This window comes from Ammodytes marinus (genome assembly GCF_949987685.1).
Source record: "Ammodytes marinus genome assembly, chromosome: 4".
Lineage (NCBI taxonomy): Eukaryota > Metazoa > Chordata > Actinopteri > Uranoscopiformes > Ammodytidae > Ammodytes > Ammodytes marinus.
Window position 1 is genome coordinate 21,804,978 of NC_137233.1, and position 26,116 is coordinate 21,831,093.

Here is a 26,116-nt window from a genome sequence, read left to right on the forward strand (position 1 = left end):
CTTATTCTCAACTGTATGCATGTGTCCAATTTTGAATTATGCTGCTATGGGGATCTTTTAAAAGCACAAGAATTTCAGATGCATTACAAAACAGAGCTACGTTGTTAGGCATTCATAAATGTGCCCCTTCTCTGACTGTCCAGGGTGACATGGGTTGGTTTCCTGGATCAATAAGGAGGAAACGTGAAATGATTAGACTGCGGAATCCTTTTATTAACATGTGTGTCAGATGAGATGACAGGATCAAAAAGAAAGTTTTCCTTTGGATGAAAGTTCATAATTCTCCATGGGCTGCAGAGCTTCATGCTGTCTTTGGAGAAGCCGAATTACATGTGTAATTCATTGAATTAATGTGTATGCATGACCCAATATTACAAATAGGCTTTAGGCTACCACAAAGTCTACTAGTCAGGCAGAATACTGGAGAATGTTTGTTGCAGGAAATCAGTGAATATCTCGTCACTGTCTGCTACCTCTCCTTTGGGCATAGGCCTAGTGTGCTGAAAAAAATCTGGTGTTATGTCAGCCATAGGCTCTCTATCTGGTAGGCCTAAATAAAGGTATAGCTATCAGGGCCGGCGGTAGCCAGGGGCCAGGGTGGGCCGTGCCCACCCAAATGTGGGCTGTGCCCACCCAATCAAAAAAAATAAAACATATATATACATGTATATATTTTTTAGGTGGAAGTCCAGACCCACTATCGGACGGACCTGTTCATTCGCTGTCCAAGAAAATGTCAAATAAAATTCAGACGATTAATTAATACTACAGGACAGCCTGCCTCCAAGTTACCCACCCGGCCCGAGGCATAAGCGGAATGAGCGGTTGCTTAGGGTCCCGACTGCCAGGGGGCCCCCCCATTTATTTTTATTTTTTTTTAGTTTGTGTTTGATATCAACATCATATTATGTAAATGTAAATTATCATACAATAAAAGGAATACAATGTTTTAGTAGATAGTTAATAGCTTAATCATAATAATAATGGATTGGATTTATATAGCGCTTTTCAAGGCACTCAAAGACGCTTTACAGGGTTCCAGGTTCCACTCGTTCACACACAGTCATACCGGTGGTGGTAAACTACCATAGTAGCCACAGCTGCCCTGGGGCAGACTGACGGAAGCGTGGCTGCCATTCAGCGCCTACGGCCCCTCCGACCACCACCTCAAACATACAGCAGTCATACACATTCACACGAGGTAAAGTGGGTGAAGTGTCTTGCCCAAGGACACAACAACCATGACACAGGTGGCAGAGCGGGGATCGAACCGCCAACCCTTGGATCATTGCCCGACCCGCTTAACCACCTGAGCCACGGTCGCCCCAGTTCATTTGGGAGGTAATCCGAGGTTAACTGATCACGTTAGTTTGTCTGGTTGTGTTTGTGTCTGTGTTTGTGTTTTTGTTCTGTTGTACTCTGAATGTTTCAGAAAGCAATGATGCACTGTGCCCAAGACAAATTTCCCCACGGGGACAATAAAGTTTAACCTAACCTAACCTAACGTCACGTTCAAATCCATGGCATGCACATATTAAGCAGGGTCCTCTGGGATGGAGTTTATTTAAAAATATTTGAAAATGGGGCTCCCCTCAGTTGCCCATGCACTGTGTATAGTCAATAGCCTATTTCAGCCTCGTCAGTGGAAAAAAAGATAACTGGACAACAGAGTTCTTCTGCTTCGTTCCTCTCACTGCATTTAAATGAATTCATTATCTTACAGAAAAATATGTCCCGTAAAAGAAAAAGAGCACCAAGCCCATCCCAGAGGACCCTGCTTAATATTTTATTTCAAATTTATATTTCTATGGATATATATTTCAATAGCTTCTAATTCATCCGACCCAGTGTCTTCAAATTATTTGTTCACCCAAAATTCCTCAGATTTAGCCTCCTCCTCTCAAAGTGCACCAGATTCATGCATTTCATTTTAAAAAGGTAAAAAAAATCTCCCGGGGGGGCATACCCCCGGACCGCCCTAGCAGGGTCGTGACCTCGGCTGGCATCAAATTTCCCACACAGCAACACTCAAAGTTTATTTGTATATTGTGTTCTACACAATTCACAGTAAATGTGCCAAAAAAACAGACGCAGAGATCTTACAAGGGCAAAAAAATTCTGCATGGAACTCTTACTCTAATAAAGTTAATATGCAGCTCAGCTTCAGAGCAGTTTACTTTGGTTAGGCATATGAGGATATTGTTTCTTCCATCGTCATTAACATTTTAAACAAATCATCTTTCACCAACTTTGGAGAAGCCCACGCAGGCCTTTTATTTGACGTTTACTATTTTATAACTATATACTAGGTCTAATTGAAAACAAAGGCATTGGCTTTCTTTAGAATTATAAATAGCTCCTCTAAAAAAAAGAGGGAAAAATAGAAGAGGCCCCTCCCTCCAGTCCGTGTCAACAAAGAGACGTCGGTACGTCACTTGTTGACGTCGTGTTGATTTTGAGCGGAGAAATAATTTATTTATAAACTGACGTAAGGGCGCTAAATCTAAAATAAACCGTGAATAAAATGTGAAAATACATACAAATATTTTGGTGAAGCAGCTGCACGCATGAAAGGTTCGATAATATTTGACCTTATCATAATAAACTCGTTACATTAGCGTTCGGTAGTGTTTAGTGGGAAATTACTTGCTAACAGTGCCGGTCGGACTAGCTACATTTTAGCTAGCTAGCTAACATTAGCACGAGGGTACTACTGGCGTTACCCAGCAAATACTGTTTGTTATGATTCGTTGTATTTTATTGCTCTATTTGTGGGGTAATATACTTACTTTCTGGGTCAAATAGGGTAGTTAAGGAACTAACTGGCTAATACTAGTCGGCTAGGTTAAGTAGCAATACATAGCTAACGGTAGGTTGCTTCATAAGAACCAAGCTATGACCTGCAATAACGTATGTAGCCCGCGTTAGCTGGCTATGTTAGCATTCCTGGAAACAGTTTGGCTAACCCCAGGCCATTGCAATTTCGCTTTTCTCGATTCGTATGTGACTGTGTAACGTTAAATCGCAGGATCATGGCGCCCCGCTTACAGCTGGAAAAGGCGGCTTGGCGTTGGGTTGAAACGGTGAAACCAGAAGAAATAGGACTGGAGCATATCGAGCTAGCATATCGCGTCAGTCTCCCGGCCTGCAAGAGAGGAACCTGCAGGTACTATATTTACATTTGTGAACAACATGCGACGGACGTGCTAGCTTGTGCTAGTAAAACAATTATAGTTGCAAATGTTCATTTTAAGTTGAGGGCTTAATGACCAACTCCCGCATGTATGTGCTTTAAAGGTTTGATTTGTTTCTTTGCTTGATGAGAAGCCTTCAAAGCCTACAGGGCAAGGTCTGTAGACTTTGTTTGAAAGGTCATGAAGATCCACTCTTCCATTTGGAACACTAAAAAACTGACATACATGTTTAAAGGCAGTAGACGTCGCACTGTGCAGTAGTTCGTACTGAAGTTTTATGAAATATTACTAAACTTTATCCTGCTCTCTGACCTCTAACCGCACTTTAAAAGCTCCTTTCCAAGGTTGTGTTGCTTTCTTTGTATGCAGCACATCGTTAAGCTGTCAGATTCCACTGGAGAGAGTTGCAGTCAAATGTTACCTCTAAAGTAGGTATTGGAACAGTGAGGTTTATGATCATGACTTGCTTTTGCAGGAGGAACTGCAAAGGGAATCCAAACTGTCTTGTGGGTATAGGTGAACAGGCATGGCTAGGGGACATCGATGAAAATGCTTTCCACAATATTGATGACCCAAATTCAGAGCGTCGAGACAAGGTATTGATCATTGTTTACCTGCCTGAGATCTTACATCTTGTAATTTAATTGTTAGGTCAGAGATGGATAGATCTAGAAATAGTTGATACTATCTCTCTCCCTCTTCCTGTCTGTCCGTGTCTCTGCCCACTTCCAGAACACATTTGTTGGCCTGACCAACCTGGGTGCAACATGTTATGTCAACACATTCCTGCAAGTGTGGTTTCACAACCTGGAGCTGCGTATGAGCCTCTATCAGTGCCACAATGCCAGAGCACAGGAACACAACATTGAGTCTGGTATGATTGCTTACTTTCCTGGTTTACATCATGTTTTTTTTTTGTGTGCAAAATGTTATTTAAAGCAATGACTACTTTTATGGTTGAATGCACTTTTTGGAAGTGGCTTTGGAAAAAAGGCGTCAGCTAAATGAAATGTCATAATAATGTAATGACTGTTGTAGACTTAACATGTGTATATATAAACCAAAACAATGTATCAAATAATTGATCAAATTATTGATTTTATTCTATGCAGACATACTGCAAGTCTTGAGAAAACAACATTACCCAAAGCGTTATTATATTTCTTAGATTGTTTTGGATTGTAATTTTTTAATAAATGAAAAGCAAAAGGCAAAGCAGAAGGAATTGACAGAAGTGAAAGCTCACTTGAGTTTTCTTTTGAAATGATGAAAGTATTTCCTTATCTCAGGAGGACATGTGTGTCTCTTTCAGAGTACGAGCCTCAGTCCATCTGTGAGCATCTGCAGTATCTGTTTGCACTCCTTCAGAACAGCAACAGAAGGTACATTGACCCTTCAGGACTGGTCAAAGCACTGGGCCTGGACACAGGACAGCAGCAGGTATATCACCACATCAAACCCCTGCAAATTATCGTCACTTTTACGAAGAAATATTTTTTATTTTATTTTATTTTATTAAATACAGAGTGTGTTTCACTGTTTGTAAGATGATCGTGGACATGTATTTCACTATTTCCCTTACCTGTGCGTAGCATTAAATTGTCTAAATTTGTCAGTGGTCTAAAATGACATCCAAATTGATGTGTTCATATTTGACCAACTGTCAAAAAAAACAATTGATAATCAAAAAAAATAATTTCAGATGTTCAACTAGATGATTATTATAACACTATTAGTTTCACAAGAGAGTTAAAACGATGAGAATGAGAGTGCTTCCACGTTTAGTAGCGGTAAAGTTTTGGAGACTTGGGGGTCTTTCCAGTGCATTGAATTCAAACCTTTGATTTCTAGGATGCCCAGGAGTTTTCAAAGCTTTTCCTGTCTCTATTGGAGGACACACTGTCCACGCAGAAGAGCCCCAACCTGCAGAATGTCATCCAACGGCAGTTCTGTGGACAGTTTTCCTACGTTACTGTGTAAGACCACTCAGTACTCAAACCTGACATAGGTTTATGCCTAAGTTAAATGTACCACATGATAAAGTGTGGGACATCACACCTCCTCAAATGTAAGGATTTGTATTTTGTTAGCTGGTGCTATTGCAACCAGAGGCCAAAGTGAGATGAATAATGTTTCACATACGAACAAATCACAGTATTTTGGCAAATGAGGAAAATGTATATTCAGCTTAGTTGCAAGAAATACTTGAGAGAACGTTGCCAGTACGTTGTGCTTGTAGTACATAGGAGATACAGGATAATACTGGCTTGTCAGGGTTGTGAGGACAAGACACTTTCTCTTATCACTTTTCATAGTCTGGCCAGGTTTTCTTCAGTGTTGTCCTAATTACTGTATGACCATCTCTGTGGTAAAGGTAGTTATCAACATTTATAGATGCACAAAATGTGCTGGCTTTATGTCCTATGACATATCTTCTTTTTCTGACCTTTGTCTGTCACCTTTGCAGCCTCTTACAAATACAAGCTGTGCCTCATTTGAGAGTTAGGTGTCAGGCCTTGGCTAATACATGACAGGTGAATGAAGGCTGTATAACTGAATGAAGGTTGGCCTTAAAACAAGTTAATGATTTTTTGGATATATGACATTCACTTTCAGATGTGATATTTGACTTTGTAAGAGAATCTTATTACTATGGAATACAGGAATTGGTGAACCTTTCCTGAGGGGAAATGTTCACGTTGCTCAGAGAGGTGTGCTGTCCTTTCTCAAATAAATCAAATAGAAAATACAAAGGACTCGCACCATTTTTAATTTAAACATTCAAATTGACATTTAATTTGAAACTTATCATTACAACAAAAATGACTCCATTGAAAAACTAATGTCAGACCATACCTTCAGCCATTTTGATGCTATGGAGGAATCTTTGATGATGGTTTGGCTGTTTTCTAGCTGTAACCAGTGTGGACGATCATCTGCACTGCAGTCCCGATTCTACGAGCTGGAGCTGAACATCCAGGGCCACAAGAACCTGACAGAGTGTGTGACAGAGTTCCTGAAGGTAGATCACCACATGTTTTATTTGGGTGAAACACAGTGGGGTTAAAGCTGGGGTATATGATTTGGGAGAAAATAGCAGTTGGGATAGAGATTAGAATCCAAATACCTCAACCGCTCCACTTGTGTTCTCTCTGGTCCCTCCCTGACACGCTCTACCTGCTGTAGCTCCTCCCTCCGAACGACAGTTATGCAAGTTCATGTCTTTTCAACTAGTGTCTTTCCCGGCCTTTCCTCGTATCCTTGCCGTTTTAGCGGTGTAAGCAGTTGTTAAACGGGAAATAGGACATTTAGGGGCCGTTGATTGTAGACGTTGTTGTTTGTTGGCTGCCGTAGTGCCAAACTGTCAGACTGCTAGGGTCATGAACGCTCACGCAACTGACGCAACAACGTCGGTGCCAAAGTGAATGGACAGTCCCAACAGCCAATAAGAACGGAGAATCGCTCTGATTGGTCAAAGTGTACATGAGCGGTGGCAACTTTTGGGGGTGGCACACAGAGGCAGGGGAGAGCAAAGTGATGAGTAAATATTCTCAGACCACTTTACCTACATATAGCTGAATGGCTAATATGACATTTTTGCCAAATATTACAGTGAAAAAGTTACCCACCCCAGCTTTAAATGCTGGAACAGAAAATCTTTGTACCAAAAATGAAGCAGAAAACATGCAATTATGAAGAAAACCAATTAAATGTATCCTACCTCAGCTCTGATGGAAACGTACACTGTGTGCAAAATTATTAAGCAAGTTGTATTTTTGAGGATTCATTTTGTTATTGAACAACTACAGTGCTCTCGGTCAATCCAAAATGTTAATGAACCTAAACCTGAATGTTTAAGAAAGTAAAAGTGAGGTTTTGTCTTTCTTACGAGAATATATATATGTGCACAATTATTAGGCAACTATTAGTGTGCAGAATTATTATGCAACTAAATAAAAAAACTAAAATGTTCCCATCTCACTTGTTTATTTTCATCTGTTAAAGTGAGAATAATAAAACAACTCAAAATTTACAAATAAAAATTTCCGACCTGTCAAAGAAAAAAAAGATGTGACCAATATAGCCACCCTTCTTTTCAATAACTGTCACAAGCCTTCCATTCATGGAGTCCGTCAGTTTCTTGATCTGTTGACGATCAACTTTTTGTGCAGCAGCAACCACAGCCTCCCAGACACTGTTCCGAGAGGTGTACTGATTTCCTTCACTGTAAATATCCCGTTTAAGCAGGGCCCATAGGTTCTCAATAGGGCTTAGGTCAGGTGAGGAAGGGGGCCATGTCATTATTTTGTTCATCCTTAAGGCCTTTACTGGCTAGCCATGCAATTGAGTACTTCGATGCATGTGATGGAGCATTGTCCTGCATAAAAATCATGGTCTTCTTGAAAGATGCAGACTTTTTCCTGTACCACTGCTTGCAGAAAGTCTCTTCTAGAAACTGGCAGTAGGTTTGGGAGTTGATTTTGAGGCCATCTTCAACCCGAAAAGGTCCAACTAGCTCATCTTTAATAATACCAGCCCATACCAGTACCCCACCTCCACCTTGCTGGCGTCTGAGTCGAAGTGGAGCTCTGTGTCCGTTACTGATCCAGCCAGGGCCCATCCATCTGGTCCATCAAGAGTCACTCTCATCTCATCAGTCCATTAAACCTTTGAAAAATCTGCCCAGTCTTGACGTTTCAACTTGTGTGTTTTGTTCAGTGGTAGTCGGGTTTCAGCAGAGCCGGCCCGAGGCATAAGCGAACTAAGCGGCCGCTTAGGGCCCCCGACTGCCTGGGGGGCCCCCTAAAAAAAAATAGCCTAAAAATGTAATCAGTTCATCTGGGAGGAAATCCGAAATTATCTGATCATGTCACGTTCACATCCATGCACAGTGTGTATTGAGTTTATTTAAAAACAATTGGAAATGGGGCTGCCCTCAGTTGCCCATGCACTGTGTATAGTCTATAGCCTATGTCAGCCTTGTCTGTGGAAAAAAAGATACAGTAGCTGGACAACAGAGTTCTTCTGCTTCGTTCCTCACACTGCATGTAAATGCATTCACTATATTACAGAGAAATATGTCCCGTAAAAGAAAAAGAGCTCCAATTCCAACCCATAATATTTTATTTTATATTAATATTTTTATGGAAAATCCATGTGTCCTTCTTCAATAGCTTCTAATTCATCCGACCCAGTGTCTCCAAATTATTTGTTCACACAAAATTTCTCAGATTTAGCCTCTTAATTTTCCTCTCAAAGTGCACCAGATTCATGCATTTCACTTTAAAAAGGTTAAAAAAATCTCCCGGGGGGGCATACCCCCGGACCCGCCTAGGAGGGTCTGAATCTCGGCTGTCTAACATTTTCGCACAGCCGCACAGTGGAGGCACTAGCGGAAAACACTGGGTGTGTGAATGATATTTAACAAAGATCTATAGTTTCAGCAGCGCTAACATTGGAGAGGGGCCCCCTAATCATATTTCGCTTAGGGCCCCCTGAAGGCTTGGGCCGGCTCTGGGTTTCAGCCTTCCTTACCTTGGCCATGTCTCTAAGCACTGAACACCTTGTACTTCTGAGCACTCCGGGTAGGTTGTAGTTCTGGAATATGGCAGCACTGGAGGATAATGGGTTCCTGGTAGCTTCACGTGTGATTCTTCTCAAATCTTTGGCAGTTAATTTGCGTCTTTTTTTCTCAATACGTTTCTTGCGACCTTGTTGGCTATTTGCAACAAAACGTTTGATGGTTTTGTGGTCACGCCCCAATATCTTAGCGATTTCAAGAGTGCTACATCCCTCTAAAATACTTTAAAAAAAAATTGACTTTTCAGAGTCCGTTAAATCTCTTTTTTTGCCCATTTTGCCTGAGGAAGAGAAGCTGCCTAATAATTATGAACACCTTGATATAGAGTGTTGATCTCCTTAGGCTACACCGTCACTCATTACACAAATACACATCACCTGGTATGCTTAAATCCAATAAGCACTTAGGTTTATACAGCTTGAAGTTGGGAAATATGCATACAAATTATGATATGGCCAAAATCCTCACTTGCCTAATAATTGTGCACACAGTGTATTATTGTACCATAACAAATAGTGCCTTCTGCTGTGTGGAACTGGATTCAAGACAATGACAGTCAAACACACGTAACTGAATTTGCAAGCAAAATCTACGCTGTATTTTTATTTTTAACCACCACAATGCTGCTTTCCAAAGACATGACCATAATCACCACAGCAAATCACAGAATAATCATTTGTCTTAACAAATGCTACTCAGTCTTTCCCTTCCTGTAACTAATTCATGTTATACTTCCTGTGTTAATATTATAATGATGTATTACAATCTTGTTAAATGTCAAGCTGCAGATTTATGATGAAGCTAAATGATTATAAGGACTGGTGATGATGAGCCCTTTACCTGCTGAAGTTTGGAGCTGGAAAAAAATAAACTTTGATTAAATATGGATCTTAGGTAATTTTTTCATACAGTTGCATATCAGCGAAGGTGTCCTTTGCAGTAGTATTGCTTGTACTTTTAAGGAAAACAATATTGATCCAATAAAATTTGTTAAAAAGAAAAAATGTTATGCAATCACATTGAATCAAATGATCTGTGCAGCTTGACTTAAAATAGGATGTATTTGCATGTGTTGATAATTGAAATATGTTGTTGCCACCTGACAGGAGGAAAAGCTGGACGGAGAGAACCGCTACTTCTGTGAAAGCTGTCAGAGTAAACAGAGCGCCACCCGAAGGATCAAACTCAACAGCCTTCCTCCAACACTCAACCTGCAGCTCATGCGCTTTGTCTTTGATAGGTTAGCCATTGCTCATTCATTCATTTGTGTAAAAAAGGCATAGCGTTAATAAAATAAACTTTATCACTTTGGTAACTTTGATAACAGAAAGGACAGACATCTCTATATTTCTTCACGATTGTTGTTCAATCATTCGTCTCTACTGGTGTGAGAACAGAGAACAGTTTATTAACCTGTGCTTCCTCTCTAGACAAACGGGCCACAAGAAGAAACTCAACACCTTCATCAGTTTTCCAGAGCAGTTGGACATGGGGCCTTTCTTGGAAGGAAAACAAGGTATCAGCAGTATGAGTCTGTGACGCACACAAATATACATTCTGCACTTTTGCTTAATCAGTGTATGTATGTGACAATGGAAGAAACTAAATATGGAATACTCTCAATCCTCATCTTACAATAGAGAACAAAGCTCTTTTGAATCCAGGCATAAATTGTTATAAAAATAGTTTCTGTTGAGGACTCTTGGAAAAGTAAATGTTTTTAATATCTGTGTGTGTTGGACTGCCTCTCCTCAGACCAGAAGTATGTTTATGAACTGAGTGCGGTGCTGATCCACCGGGGCATCAGTGCCTACTCAGGCCACTACATCGCCCACGTCAAGGACGCACGCACCGGGGACTGGTACAAGTTCAATGATGAGGAAATCGAGAAGATGGAAGGCAAAAAGCTGCAGCTCGGCACTGAGGAGGACATCGGTGAGTAGCAATAAATGGACACTATCCACCTTTCTGAAATCCATACATGCCTTATATGTTCTAAGCAGTGTTATTGTTATCCAGTCTTGTTTGTATTGTAGAATCATTTAAAAAAACTTAACATCCAACTGAAATGATCAACTCCAGTCAATAAGTTAATTTGCTGAAAGTGCCACCGTAATGCTGGTGCATTGATAAAATAAAGAATAAAGAGTCTTAACTTTACACAACTTGTGGGTAATATCTGTTCCCTGTTTGGTCTTGTCGGTCCCTAGCTGAGACAGCCAAGTCTCAGACACGAAAGCCAAAGTGCAGTAAAGGCTACCACTGCTCCAGAAACGCCTACATGCTGGTGTATAAGGTCCAGGAAGAGGAGAGCTCAATTCCCCTTAGGGCCAACGTCGACGTGCCAGGTGGGTACTTTGTGGTATTTATTATACTTTTTGTGTGTTTTTCACTGTTCCTCAAAGCAAAAAAAAAAGGTGATTACCACACATGGAAGCAGCGACCATTTCTGTTTTCTATTTTTATTTGCATCAAGGAATTGTTAATAGTTCAAATCCAGCCTGTAGTCTGGTCCATGTTTTCTGTTAACTCTGCCCTGGCTCTCAGCTTTCCTTCAGAGGCTGGTGGACCAAGACAACCATAAGTTTGAGGAGTGGTGTAACGAGATGGCCAACATGAGAAAACAGAGTGTGGATAAGGGCAAAGCCAAGCACGAGGAAGTCAAGGAGCTCTACGACCTTTTACCCGCAAGAGACGGTCGGTAAAAACACCCATCCTAACCGCCCCCTCCACACACACACACACACACACTGTGAGAGTGAATGTATGCTGTGTTTTCAGGTTGACAACATGCATAGTAATGTAAGAATGTAATGAAGCCACATTGTAACTTTTACAGCAGCTTCCTTGTCTATTATTATACTGTTAGTGCAACACCCAACCGAACCAATTGCTTTTTGGTCAAAAGCAAATACTATGCCTTGGAATTGTGTATTTAAAAGATGACGACAGTTTTATCGATGGGTGTCGTCTTGTAACTCGTAGTTGCATTTGATTCTATACAGTTTTATACTTAACATGTGTTTATGTATTAATGTACAGAGAGCCAGGTGTTATCCCAGAATAAACCTGGATTTAATGAATGAAGATGATGTGTGTCATGTGATTGATTGTGTGTCTCTTTTGGTTGTGGTGTGTTGTGGTCCCTGCTGTGCCTTCAGGTGAACCCTATGAGTTCATCCCTCTGGAATGGCTGAAGAAGTGGCTGGACGACTCCACTGCCACCAAAGAGGTCGACAACTCCCTCTTCCTGTGTTCACACGGCAAACTGCATCCAGACAAGGTGGCCGACTCCAAGAGGGTTTCCCTGCCTGCTGCTCAGCTCCTGTACCAGCGCTACGGGGGAGGGCCCAGACTGGACGGTTAGTCTCTTCTACAATCACTGCTCCCCATTCAGTCATTACCGCAAAGTAGGTATCGCAGTCATGACTTTACCCAAATCAAATCAATTCTGAAAATGAATTCAATCAAGTATGTATGTGTGTAATCAACGTTCTACATAAATAGATGTGTTAAGGTCTGTTTGAAACTTAGAGTTGAGCCTATATTATAGCACTTTGAATTGAATAAAACGTTATGCTTGCTCTTTTTAAGGCTTCTCTGGCGGACATGACATCAGACTAGATATGCTGTGCACTATCCGATTATCCGATTATTTTCCCCTAAAAGTCTCTAAATCGCTATATCAATGAAAAACAATATGACTGATTTTCTGACAGTGACGTCCCAAGGTATTTTCATAAGGTTAGGGCTTGGTTATATTTATACTAGTGGTGGGCCGATAACGGCGTTAACGTGCTGCGTTAACGCCAGACTCTTATCGGCGATAAAAAAAATATCGCCGTTAATCTCTTGTTCCTCTTATTTTAGCGCGGATGTATACCTGGCCGAATTGCACTGTAGTGCACGAGTCAGAACGAGTCCGACTTCGCACCTGTGTAGCCTACCACATCAAACGTAACGTGCTGACATGGATGCAGCTAGGAAGCCGCCGGGTTTGCTTCAGGGAAAATGTATTTTTAAGAAGCTTCCCAATGGAAACCTCGACAAGACCAAGGTTGTTTGCACCTTGTGCAATGCGGAATTGGTTTACTGTAGGAGTTCTAACAGTCTGTGCTCTCGGAATCGGCCGGGGCATGCGTGTGTGCAATGGGAGAGCTTTGTGTGGAGAGAAAAAAAAGAGGCAAGGGAAATCGCCAAAGCCAATGCATAGCCTCGACTCATTAAAAGTTGAAAATCACTGAATTACACAACATGTAGGCTAGCCTATGGCTTAAGGTTATGGAAATCATTATGGAAACAATATTTTTTTTTATCAGTGATAGCTCAGCAGATCTCGTTGCTATAGAGACCACGTCCGTCCGCTTTGTTTGACAACTGACAGAGCTGCCAAGTCTCACCCTTTTGGCCGTGAGACACACTCATATCAACCAGCTCACACTCTCACACGCTAGCCTACAACTCAAATTTCTCACGCGGAGAAGTTAATCCCCAAAATAACGATTGTTTTGCGGGACTTTTATTTTGACAGTCTTATATTGAAAAGCTAACGGACATGAGTTCCGTGACATCCTCTTTCTGCACGCAAGTTAACTTGATGCATTAGGTGTGCACCTGCACAGGAGATGAGCCCCTGGTCTGATGCGCCACCATGCTTGAGAAACACGTTCTCAAAGACTTACTTTGAGTCATTATTTAGGGAGCACACACATATTATGAATGAATTCAAATGAGCCATTTTAATCTAGATTAATCTAGATTAATTCCAAAATTAATCTAGATTAATCTAGATTAAAAAAATTAATCTATGCCCACCTCTAATTTATACGCTGTTCACTATATCTTAATCAAAAATGGCTGATAAGTTATACAAGATGAAACTAAAAAAGGAATAGTGAATAAAGCAGCAGCAGCATTAGCCAACTGAACAGTAAGTATTTTGATCTTGACTGATTCAATTCTTAATTGGGATTAAGCAATCACAGTGACAATGACAAATCATTGACACCACTTGTTGACTAGATTATCACTCAAGCAAAGCAGTGGTTATATTGCTTGCTTGTCCTTCGGTCATTGAAGGAGTCGGATTAGAAACCTATTGTACTGTAATCGAAGTACATCTCATTCTCTAGTAAAACTCCAAAGAGCACACTGTTTCTCTTTCATAATCCACTTCTGTGTTTTTGTTCAGGCTCTTCTCTGTGTAAAGAGTGTGTCAGCCAGCGATGCCGAGTGCTGCGCCTCAAGAACCAGCTCAATGAAGACTTCAAGGAAGTCTCCAACCTGGTCAAACGCACGCTCAGGTTAGCTTCATGCACTTTACTCACAACAGGTTTAAAAGGACATTATACTTCAATAGCCCCTTTCTTGTTGTCATTTATTTGGGTTATACATATATACAATGTGTGGATTAGTAAATAAATTGATCGATTGTGACCCACAATCCAGTGCACAAGAAGTGACGTCACATCGACAGAGCCTACGTATTAAAAAACAAACAGGGATGTAAAAGCAAGAGGCAAGATCAAATCCCAAGTGTATGCCTACTGCATCCTCACTAGATTATTTTTATGGCCAGATGTATTAAGTAGAATAGGAAAAAAAAGAAAGAGTATGCGATTTGGAACGCAGGGTGATACTGTAAAATGCGGTGGTGACTGACTCAAGCTCACCATGACAGTGTAAGAGAACAGAAAACACTATCGTAACTTTTGAAGTGTCTGTGTGTCTCAGCTGTGAAGGTTACTGGGTGGGCAAGGCGTCTCTGCGGAGCTGGAGGCAGCTGGCTTTGGATCAGTTGGAGGAGGATGAACATGAAACAAAGCACAGCACTGGGCAGACCAATGGACAGGGACCACACAGCAACAAAGGTAGGAGGGATAAGGCTAATTTCTTTCTGTCTTGTTTTTGTTGTACAAGTGATTTTCTGCTTTTGTTGTAAATTGAAAACATTTTGCTTTGGAAGGTTAGTAAGAAAGGATGTGTTTAATGTATTACCGATTAAACTATTTAACGTAACGATATTGAAACTATCCTGCTATAGTATCTAGAACCAGCATCATTTCACTGGATTTTCAATGTCATTATGATATTCTGTATCATAAATTGGTGGGAAAAAACAGCCGGCATCAATAGTATCCAGCTGCAGCCCTGGAGACAAACACCCTGATGGGACAACACCACCCAGGCGGGACAGAAGTACTGTGTTGTGACGGACGTTACCTGTACCTTAGATTTTATTTATTTTTTAATTTTATTTAAGTAGCCTATTTTTTTGCTACGTCATAAACTGCTAAGTTGGAAACAACGTCAAACAATAACAAGACCGCAGACCAATACTAAGTTTGTGGCTATATTGTTTTGAGGATTAGGTTCAGGCATCACAGCTGGGTGGTTAGAGTTAGGGCAAGTGGGTGACGTAGCAGACATGTTATGGAAGCTAAATAGTCAAAAATCATGTCCGTCACACCACAGTACTTCCGTCCCGCCTGGGTGGTGTTGTCCCGCCAGGGTGTTTATCTCCGGGGCTGCAGCTGGACTCTACTCGCCGACATTGCCATCACCGGTGCCATGCTGTTAACATAACTAAAGATAGGTGTTTGAAAACACTTATTCACAGCCATTGAATCAATATGTTTCGTGCCCTTTTGATTAAGCATCAAGTGCAACCAACAACTCCTCTGAATTGTGCATGTTTACAATGTTAATGAATTGTTTTGATTGTAGGGTTTGGTGCAGAGCACTCGGTGGGCAACGAGGATGAGATGAAGACTTTCAACGAAGACATTGTCTGCTGTCACGGTACTGTCCCATTAGCAGCATCCCAAATGATCTCAACAAATACCTTTTTAACAATGACATTGTCTGGGGCGCCCTTAGCTCAGTTGGTAAGGCGTCCCCCCCATGGGCCTCGGCCAGCCTCGACCCGCGTTCGATTCCAGCCCGCGGTCGTTCTCTGCATGTCACGCCCCTCTCTGCCACATTTCAACTCTGTCTCTACACTGTCAATAAAGCATAAAAATGCCCAAAAATATATTTAAAAAAAACAATGACATTGTCCAATTAAAAAGAAAATAAAGTTGCTTCTATTGCAGTTCCATAGTTAACATGTTTGTGGTTGGCTCTTAACTGTGTCCCTGCTACAGGGGGTCTGAGTATTCTGGAGACTGAACGGAAGCTTGTATCGTCTGAAGTTTGGACTAAACTGAGGGCATACTTCCCCAAAGCTCCACAGTTCAACCAAAACCAACAGGCCTGTCAGCAGTGCCTGGTGAGTAGACCTGGATACACGCTACACTTGAACTCACTTGAATCTTTCATTTTTCCCTTTTTAGTTTATACCCTCACATCTGCATTGTTTTTCTGAAAGTATTTTTTCCAAGCCTGCATTATCATTGTAAATGTGGAATTAGGCTCAGTGTGTACTGTAGCTGCCTTTAGTTTAGTTGACCTTTTTCAACATTCCATTGCACCAATAGATCGACAAAGAAAACAAGCTGACCAGGTCATCATCTTGTGGGTTAGTTAAAGGGATAGTTCAGTATTTTGAAGTGGGTTTGTATGAGGTACTTATTCATAGTAAGCCTGTTACCTTAAGTTACCGATTGCCCAACCGTTGTACATATTTATTTATTTGTTTATTTATTATTATTCTTCTGGACAATTACACATAATACATGATTTTCTCATTGCATATTCATACATATTACTTTGTGTTATCGTCCGAAGGGAAGCAGGAGAAGCCAAAGGCTTATCGGGTCCCGCCCCCACTGCCATAAGATTCAGATACACAGCTACTACAGTTAGAATTTTTTTTTTTCTTTTTTTTTAAGAAGATTCATTCTAATACACAGATCATTTTAGGTCTCTATTTTCCTCTCTGCCTGTGACAATGCAGATAGTGATATGGCCTTGTCCATTCCTTCTCTAATAGCCTAAACACATCTGCAAAAGTATTCAAAACAGTCAGTGTGTCTGGTGACCTCGGCTACAGTCCCATAACATGCAGTGTATTTACAAATTCTTCAGTCAGAGAAAGTCTTCCATTTTTGAATCGGGTGTTCTGAACACACAGCTGATAATTAACATTTATCTTTCATTTGAATTTCAATAGTCACACATTCCATTAGGTTATCAATAGCAGAGCACATTGTATTTACGATTTCAAACCTTATATTTTGACACAAACCAGTTTAAATCCCTTTAGTTCAAAGTCCATGCTATTGCCTTCTTTAATCCCAAAAATCCATGCTATTGCCTTCTTTAAAGCCACTACGAGTAAGTCGGCACGTTGGCGACACCTTTGAACAAAAGCGGTAGTATTATTACGACGCCAGCTGTCGTGAAGCTGTTTTCTAGCTCGTGCAGGGCGTTCAGATTCAAATAATCAGGAAGCAATATGGTGCGTGTCCGTGTGTTGAAAGCAAAGTGTGAGGGCACCGGACTCTTTTTGGCTCCGTGAGTCTATGGGTGACACAGCATCAACTAATGCCAGTAAGTGCTAAACACACCTGATTGCAATGAGTTGATGCATTGTCACCTCTCACAGAGCTGAACGAGTCCGTGTCCCCACACAAAGCGAATGAACGAGAGATGGCAGTTAGTTAGAATGGATCACGATGAGGTAATGTGTTTATGTTGTAAATAATGACTATTTCAGATGAATAATGGTCATCTGATGATGCTGGTGGTGAGGCAAAGTAGGCCTAAACTTTGTTTTAGTAGGCTACCGCTCATTCATTTAGGAGTAAACACTGCAGTCTAGTTTCGCTGCGTGAAATTGTGTATACGTTGCTTGGCAACGCCCTCCCGCCCGACTATCACTCTCCCTTTTCGCTTTTCTTCATTGCATTTTCTTTTTTTTCTTTTATGGTTCAGCCCCGTTATCAGTCATTATGACGACAAACAACTGTCTCAAACAAGGCTCCCGCTCCCCTTCCCTCACCTGGAGGGATAGGCTTCTCAAATCGCGTAACTGCGCCACACTGAAATCTGTGACCAATACGGATATGTGACCATAGAGCATGCACGCGTGAACCGAAAATCGGACTGGGTGTACGACCAGATCAAATGCAGTAATAAAAACTATATAAAAACGTCTTTCTTTGCACTGATGGTCTCGTTTGCTGTTAAAGGTAATTTATGATTATGAGAGGAAACATGAGGCTGTTTAAAAGATATTTAAAAGTTACTCGTTGCCGCTTTAATCCTCGTCCCTCCGGAATTGATCCAAATCCTCCTCCGTTTTGATTTGCACAATTTTGGCTTCCTCTGGTGTAGCTCCATTCATGTTGATGAAGATTCTTCCATCTCTTGTCCAAGTTTGTTGGACCTGTCCACATTTTTTTAAATAGCATAGGCTCTGTTAATACACTGTAACCTTAACAATGGACTATAAATAAGCCCTTATAGAACGTTGCAGTCAGACGGCAAGGTGCAAAGACTGAAGAAGTTGTGGCATTGACAGTGAATGTAAACCATTGGGTGAGTGGTGGAATTAAAAGCTTTTCCTTCTCATGTGTCCAGACATTAGAGCAGGAAGAAAAGGACAACGAGGCCGTCAGTAAGATGATGGCCCTGGACCAGAAGAACCAACTGCCCAACCTCTTCCACGAGAAGAACCGACCAGTACTCACCAAGTGGCCTGAGGTACACACCAAACCATCAAGCCAATCATCATACTATTTGAGATCAACTAAGAAAATAGAATAGAAGTGCTGTAATGAAACAAATGTTTTAAATATCAACAATATAGAATGATCATGATAGGTGACAACCGGCTGTGATTAATCCTCTCTTGTTTCTCTGCAGGACACAGACGTACTGTACATAGTCCCTCTATATTTTGTGGATGAGTGGAGAAAATTCATCAGGTATGTTTGTTTCAATATAATGGCATTACTGTTTGTTATCGGAATAAAGTTGCACTCAAGCACAGAGTCAGCCTTCCACAAGTTTGGCATGAAAATAAGATGTATGTAAGGACCTAAAGCAATTTGTTGATTTGGCTGATACTTTCATTTTCTGAGTCGGCAAGTCCCAAACGATGTTGCAGTAAAGTTGCGTATCAACCTTTTCAAGTGGTGATCTTTCTCCCATCTGTGTGCATTGTATTAGGAGACCCACTAAATGCTCGCCAGTGTCTAATGTAGGCAACACGCTGCTGCTTTGTCCCCACGGAGGCTTCATGTTCACCTACGACTCCCTGACCAACGGAGATGCACAACAGTTGAGTTCTGCTCCTTTAATTGGCCACTTGCTTTTTACCCAGACACACCATAATTAGACTTCTGTCAGACAAGCTGCTCCATTAGAACTCATACAATTTTTTCCTTACCCTTATTCTTCACTGTACAATTGAGTCAAATCTGAATGGGACCCGATTGGGGCACTGCTGTGGTGGTCTCATGTTGTGCTGTTTGTCCTGCACAGTATAGCTCTGCTCTGGCCCAGCGAATGGGAAGTGATCAGCAGACTCTTCATGGTGGACCAGCCTATCTCCATCCACTGCTTCAAACAGACCACGCCCACTGGTCCCACCTCTCAGTACACCACACAGCCTAGTAAGTTCCACCCCATGTTCACTGCTCAATTTGAACATTTATGGGAATGTTCATTTTTCATATTACTGTAATATAAGGTATTTGAGGAGTCTTTGAAAATCTTTATAGTGATACAATACACACAAAGTATCAAATGTCCATAGAATATTGATGAAGAGGGTTTTGCAGGAGGAGCTGTTTGGTGCAATACATGGGCATTTTGAAGCTGAAACTATTTAAAGCTACTGTGACCTTCCCACTGTTTAATAGTCAAACATTTTGTGTGGGGTTGCTTTAACCCTTTTTTGTTGCCTTCTCAATGTCCTTCATTTGATATTGATGTAGGTGTGTGTTTGTTTGTTCAGATCTGTGCTGGGAGTGCAGAGAGAGCTTCCTTTTCCAGCAGCAGAGGGACCTCAGAGAGTATACCCAAGCAACCATCTACATTCGCAAAGTCATTGAAGACAACAGGGTACATATACATGTCCTTTAAAGAATGGCAATTAGATGTTCTCATAATGTCAAAAATGAGATCCACAGATTTCCTATGATTGATTTGTAGTATTTGTGTTTTTGAATTTTTTATAATTCTCCCCTGCATAGCCATTAACGGAGGCAGCTCCGGAACAGACCGCCAGCAGTTCAGAGGCAGAGGAGGAGAAAGAAGAACCTCCCAAGGTCGATGGAGAGACCGACCCAGACTTCAGCCAGGTAAGTCCATTACCGTATTAAAACTGTTAAACCTAGACACCAAGGGATGTCCACCAATTGTCTAAGACATCATGTGGCTGGTTGTCTTGCCCTTTTCTTGTCTGGTTCAGTGACTTTCTTTTCATTATTTCTTTAACATTTCATCTGTCTTTGTAGCTCTCCCACTGCAGACACTGTTTCTCTTACCACAATTTTTAGTTTCTTTTTCTTGAACTTTTGTACCTTAAGTGTGCCATTTCTCCTTTTCAGCAGTGGTGCTGTTGTGCACACGTTATGTCCACAAGAATATCATATTGACCCATATTCACAATATATGTATGAAATATAACTTTATTTTTCAGTTACGTTGCTAGTTGAGCACCAGTTAAGTCTCAGCCTGTAGCTGACATTCTTCACACAGACCAAATAGATCTACCGGCTAAGTCAAGGTTTTACCATTACCTCTTGTAAATGTAGCTAACATTACATAGCGGCCAACTTAACCTAACGGTTAGTTTCATGCTCAGATGACAGACAGCTTTGTGAGCCAAAGGGAGATTTTAGCTAGGACTTATTAATGACACACTGTAGTCTGTACTGTACAGTTACTGCCATATTTACAACTTACTGATACTGATTTACTTCCCTCGCTCTGCCGCCTTCAATGTAACTTTTCTGAGGCTAGCGCTCTCTCTCGCTCTCTCGTCTACACATTGGCTATGTTATGTTACACACTGCCCTTTAGTTTGAAGGAGCTAGGCTATGTGAATGTCCTTTTGAAGAATGGGGAGGGGGCGCCCTTAGCATGTCACTCCCCTCTCTGCCCCATTTCAACTCTATCTCTACACTATCAATTAGGGCTGGGCGATTAATTGAATTTTGATTTTGGTTACAATTTTGGCTTCCCTCGATCATGAAAACAAGATAATCGTAATAAAACGGTTATTGTGCGGCACGCCGGGTCATGTGTAGTAAATGCAGCGCACCCTTCTGTCTCCACCTGCGCTCCGCCCCGCCCCCGCCCGAACACTGTCGCTTTCAGCGATTCCAGTGCAATTGTTTATTCAGCATAAAGTTAAAACGCTCGTCCAGGATGTTACACCGAAACACAAAAGCCTTGCGCGATTGAAGCAGCGTTTCACTCGGTGAAACATGGTGTGAGTGAGACACTGTGATGGCGGTGGGTAACGGTGTCATTCACTGTGAGAACTTGCCGGTGTGAGCCGCCGCGCAGAAAAGCTCTGTGGCTTTACGGGTAAAATGATAGTCGGGGATTCCCTGCACGTTAACGTTGTTGAGGGGAAAGGCTTCCGCTTTCTGATTGCATTTCTCGAGCCTGAATATATTGTGCCATGTCGGCAAACTATCTGCGCGACAAGAGCAAACATACAGTGAGCCGCACCCCCTCCATTAGTTTCAGTCTACAGACGAAAAGTTACAACCAGCACCTAAGCATGGACTTCGTTTAAATAAAGCGTCTAATTTTTATGATCAGCGCTCTGATGCAAATTCTGAAGTCTGAACATTACGGTGTCAGCTGTGGTGTAGTTTTTTTTACAGCAACTCAACGTGCACTGCAAAAAAAAAGAAGGCAATAAGTCGATCTTTTTGTAGATTCATAGCCTACATCCTCTTATAAGTCAAAGTACAAATCAATGAATGGTTCACAATCACATCCCTAGTAAAATATTAATTTTACTCTTAGATTCGAAGGTTTTACTGATTATTTATTTTGTGTGGCTTTTTAGTTGTAGGCTATGTTTGAGGAGCACAATTGGGAGTTTTGTTTATGTAATGTTGAAAGAATTGGCTGAATTTTCATTTTGGTGCATCCCTACAATGAATAATCGTCTTTAATAACCGTGATTACAATATCAATCAAAATAATCGTGATTATCATTTTTGCCATAATCGAGCAGCCCTACTATCAATACAGCATAAAAAATAAATAAATAACAAAAATGGGGAGAGGGAGGATTTTAGCAGCAGTGCTCACAATTCAAATAAATGCAAAAGCCAACAAGAAACAATGTAATAATAATAATGATAGCAGGATGAGGAATACCAATTGTCCATGAGCAGTTGGAATAACAACTGACAGTAACATACACACAGATAATCTTCATGTTTCATTACTTTTAGTTTCATTTAAAACTTCTGTCTGGTGGACTGTTGACAGTTGAACTACTTTTTTGGTTTAGAGGCCTAGGCCCTAAGAGCTAATAATCCCTTTGCTTTGTTTCAGTCGGACGATGGTTCAAAGAGGCTAAAGTTGAGTGACAGCAGCCCAGCATCAGCAGCTGCTCTCCCTGTGAGCAACATGACCAAACTAGGTGGAACCAGGAGAAGCACCCGGCACAGGAAGCTCAGAGGAGAGAAAGCACTCATTGTTTCAGCCAATCAAACGCTTAAAGAGCTGAAAATACAGGTGAGAGCTCCAAGTACCGGATACACTTCTGGGTTGCTGGATAAAAGCCTAAACAATTTAAATAAATAGAAAAAAAATAATAATAATTTAACGATTTAGGACATTTTAGGATGGATGGTCACCAAAACGGTCTGTTACTGAATTAGAAGTTTGACACTGGTATTTGGAAGTCCTGAACAAGAACTGATACTGTATGAAATTAGCTTAAAGGTGCTACGAGGAACTTTTAAATATTCCTGAAACAGTCTAATTTTTCCTCTGATGATAGCACATAACAGTAAACGTGACCATCAGTGCAAAGAATTCGATTTTTATATAGTTTTTTTTAATGCCTTTTTCATGGGTACACTCACCCGGGAACTACAGCTGGCGTAGTAAAAATACTTTACGCTTGTGTCCAACGGGGGTACAAGAATGAACAAAAATTCAAAGTTCCTTGGAACACCTTTTGGAAGAAGTATTGCGAATGTTGTGATAAACCCTTATATATAGTTTAGTAGTCTAACGTTGCTTCTGACCCTGTAGATTATGCACGCCTTCTCTGTGGCTCCATTCGACCAGAACCTCTCTATTGATGGGAAAAATCTGACTGACGACTCGGCCACACTGGGCAGTTTGGGTGTAATCCCAGAATGCATCATCTGTCTTAAGGTACTTCATACTTAGATTTGTACATAGAAATCTTAACCACTGCAGCTTTAATCTTGACTCCCATCCTGTCAACTTGATGGTGATTATAGAAATGTTTTCTTTTAATCCAAAACACTAATTCTATTCTTTCCTTACAGGCCGATGAACCAATAGCAGACTATGCTGCAATGGACGATGTCTACCAGGGTAAGTGCCATACCTTCACTTTATCTGCTACATTACCTTATCTTTTTACATAAAAAATAAAAATCATGATAATACTGTGTTCTCATATGGAGTCATCTACTGTCTTCACAGTGAGAATGCCTGAAGAGGGATTTAAAGGTGAGCAGGGTTTTTCTTCATTTGTTTTCAAACTGATTTTATTTTCTTCTTTTTCTTCATCCAAATCTGTACACTGAATCAATGAAGTTTAAAGGGTCTACTACCCTGATAATCCAACTGCATTCACCTCATTATTCTATATGGCTTGCTACAATCCAGCTGTTCTACAGAGGGACACAATGCAAACATTCTCAATTCACACTTAAATTTATTTTGTGAAGGATTTGATCATCTTTTTAGGGCTTGGCAATGACGTTAAATTTTGATAACCATGAAGAACTGAAATGTATTCGTTGGTCAACTCTTTTCAAGTTCCATTTTTTATGAAAAGTATGTTTAGGTTCCCTGATCTAATGATTTCTGTTCCTCTCTGCAGGCACTGGTCTTCTCGGCCACTGAAGAAAGCTGCGCTGTGGCTGTGCTTGAATTAGGACGGGTGACGGATGGAAAATTTTAAAGAAAAAGCTTGAATTTGTCAAGTGTCCATATATAAATAAGTGCTTTAATTTGTTTTGTTTTTTTAAATGTTTTGAGTAGGCTTTCCTTAATAAAACTGTGACTCTGTTGCAAAGCCGCTGTTTTTCCTCTACACAAGGTTAGCTGGCCTTTGATATTTAAACTTCCTAATCATTCTGAAAGACTTCATGGTAGTGCTACTGCCTGATTAATTGACAGGTTGAGGACGCTCAGTGGGTCAGTTGTATGTCTGAGGCTTGGCTTCAGTTAAGTTCTACCATTACAAAGAGAAGATGGGCTTTGTTTTTGACTTTTTTAAATTATGGCATACACTAAAAATCAAGACAATGTTCTTTCTTTTCCATTATGTGGAAGCTTATGTTCCTACTGCAGTTTTCAGGTTTGTCAAAAGAATGCACGAGTAACTGTTAAGTATTACAAATATAACTGCTCTTCAATGTTAGAACATGTATTACCTCTACAGCAAATCTATATCCATATACTCCATGTGGCATTTAAAGATACATAGCCACACGGTATGTATAGAGGCGGATTCCTGCACTTTTAGCAGTGCAAAACCTCAAGAGTTGGAAGCGAGAAACAGAATACAAGCAGTGACATGACCTGTTCTTTTCACTGTTATTTCTTATGGAAAATAAAGTTATTTTCAAATCATCCTGCCCTCACAAACTCCTTATTAGATTCAACAAATTGCCAAATAGAACGTGGATTTGGTTGACAAAGTATGTATTTGATTAGTTACTGATGCAAGTGCTAAGTCTGCAATCTATTTCTTCCATTGTTGAAATAAATGTCCATGTGTTAAGCTGTCCTCTAAATTATTGTTTGAAATAAATTAAAAGTTTGGTTGTTTTGTGATGGAATCAAACTAAACCAAAACAAATATTTGTCACCCTTTACAAACAGCTGTTTTCATATTGAAACTCATTGCCTAGTGCTATCTTATGTCAGTAAGGTGCATACTATAGTTACAGTATGACTTATTGGAAATGTTGGTGTTAACCTGAAATATTTTTAAGTTCGAAAGTTGTCTATCAAGGATATCCTACACTGAAAACATTAGAGACAATAAAAAGTTCTTCCCCAAGCCGTTTATTTGTTGTTTATCTTTAAATTTATAAGACTGATTTTTTTATTTTTTTATTGTCTTGGTTTATGTTGTCATAACGTGGTGCACATATTTTGGACCACTAATCCTAGTGTGTGGAAAGATTGAAGAACATAAGGAAATGAGGTGGCAATGGTCGCTAGCCAGGCTTGAACTGCAGAAATTTCGAGTTTTGGTTGGTTTCTTCAAGATAGGCCTACAGTGTGTAATGTCGGAGAATTTACAGAAGCTCCAGTAGCCTTCAAGTTCAAGAAGCTAGTTACTAAGGATGGCCTCATTCACCACTCCCTCAAGTCTTTCCAATAACAAGTTATGAGGTGAAGATGTATTTAGTTATCTATTCTATAGCACTTCTTCCTCTTTTAACATGCATTTCCGGCAGTGGGACAACCATTATATACAGTGCTGCTCGAAAGTTTTTGAATCCTACAGAGATATTCTGTTATTTTCCTTAAAAATACTAACACATCAAATCTGCCATGTTGCCTAATGTAGTTCCATGATCAGTTTTGACCATCTTGCCTTTTATTTGATACCATCCGGCCACACTTGTCTAGTAGGCCTAAGAATGACATTGCGTTGTTGTTGATGTTCCTTCTCAGAGAGTTCATGGGGTGCTGAGTGCTGACCATGATGCGCAATGATAACGATAAAAGATAATGGTTGTCTATGGAAGTCATAGAACAGCAGCATAACCAGTTCATATCAGTATTTGTTGGGGACCATGTTGTGGTGGGAGGGAAGCAACTAAAACAACTTAAATCTATTATCAACAGAAACATAACAGCTGTGAAGCAGAAAGAGCAGTTATTAAGTGAGAGAGAGAGAAGGCATACAGTTTTCACTAAGACTCAGACACTGTGCTGTATGTATGGGACACAAAGATATGCAAACATGTCAATGGACTCTGGGACCCGCAGTTTAAAAATAACCTCCTGTAATGCAACTGTTTCAATATGGAACAGAAATCAAGGATACATGCTGCAGTATCAAACCTGGGCAGTGGGCACAAAGTCACAATGAATCCCACCATGGGACCTGTCCTCCTTAAATGCATACCCCTACAGTAGGCTACATCAAGATCTCACTTCTGGAGCATGGAAACACAAAACTGCATTCTAA

At 40.6% G+C, this 26,116-nt stretch overlaps 1 protein-coding gene across 3 annotated transcripts; it reads left to right on the forward strand.

Moving 5' to 3' along the window:
- The first annotated feature begins 2,432 nt into the window (after nt 1–2,432).
- On the forward strand, nt 2,433–24,973 carry usp48 (ubiquitin specific peptidase 48). Of its 3 annotated transcripts, none has more exons than XM_080025601.1 (28): nt 2,433–2,488; nt 3,029–3,166; nt 3,670–3,790; nt 3,927–4,068; nt 4,507–4,634; nt 5,046–5,170; nt 6,108–6,216; nt 9,882–10,015; nt 10,206–10,291; nt 10,531–10,710; nt 10,986–11,123; nt 11,323–11,472; nt 11,937–12,137; nt 13,967–14,078; nt 14,509–14,645; nt 15,502–15,576; nt 15,921–16,045; nt 18,301–18,423; nt 18,586–18,647; nt 18,892–19,002; nt 19,207–19,337; nt 19,682–19,788; nt 19,920–20,027; nt 22,252–22,434; nt 22,960–23,085; nt 23,223–23,271; nt 23,383–23,409; nt 23,786–24,973. In XM_080025601.1, the coding sequence occupies exons 2-28, from the start codon at nt 3,033–3,035 to the stop codon at nt 23,806–23,808; spliced, it is 3,147 nt and encodes a 1,048-aa protein (XP_079881727.1). In that variant the 5' UTR covers nt 2,433–2,488; nt 3,029–3,032; the 3' UTR covers nt 23,809–24,973. The 3 variants fall into 3 exon arrangements, 2 of the variants coding, with proteins under 2 accessions (XP_079881727.1, XP_079881726.1); XM_080025600.1 differs by having other exon boundaries at nt 2,449–2,574; XR_013844822.1 differs by lacking the exons at nt 22,252–22,434; nt 22,960–23,085; nt 23,223–23,271; nt 23,383–23,409; nt 23,786–24,973 and having other exon boundaries at nt 2,449–2,574; nt 19,212–19,337; nt 19,920–19,952.
- Nucleotides 24,974–26,116: the final 1,143 nt, after the last annotated feature.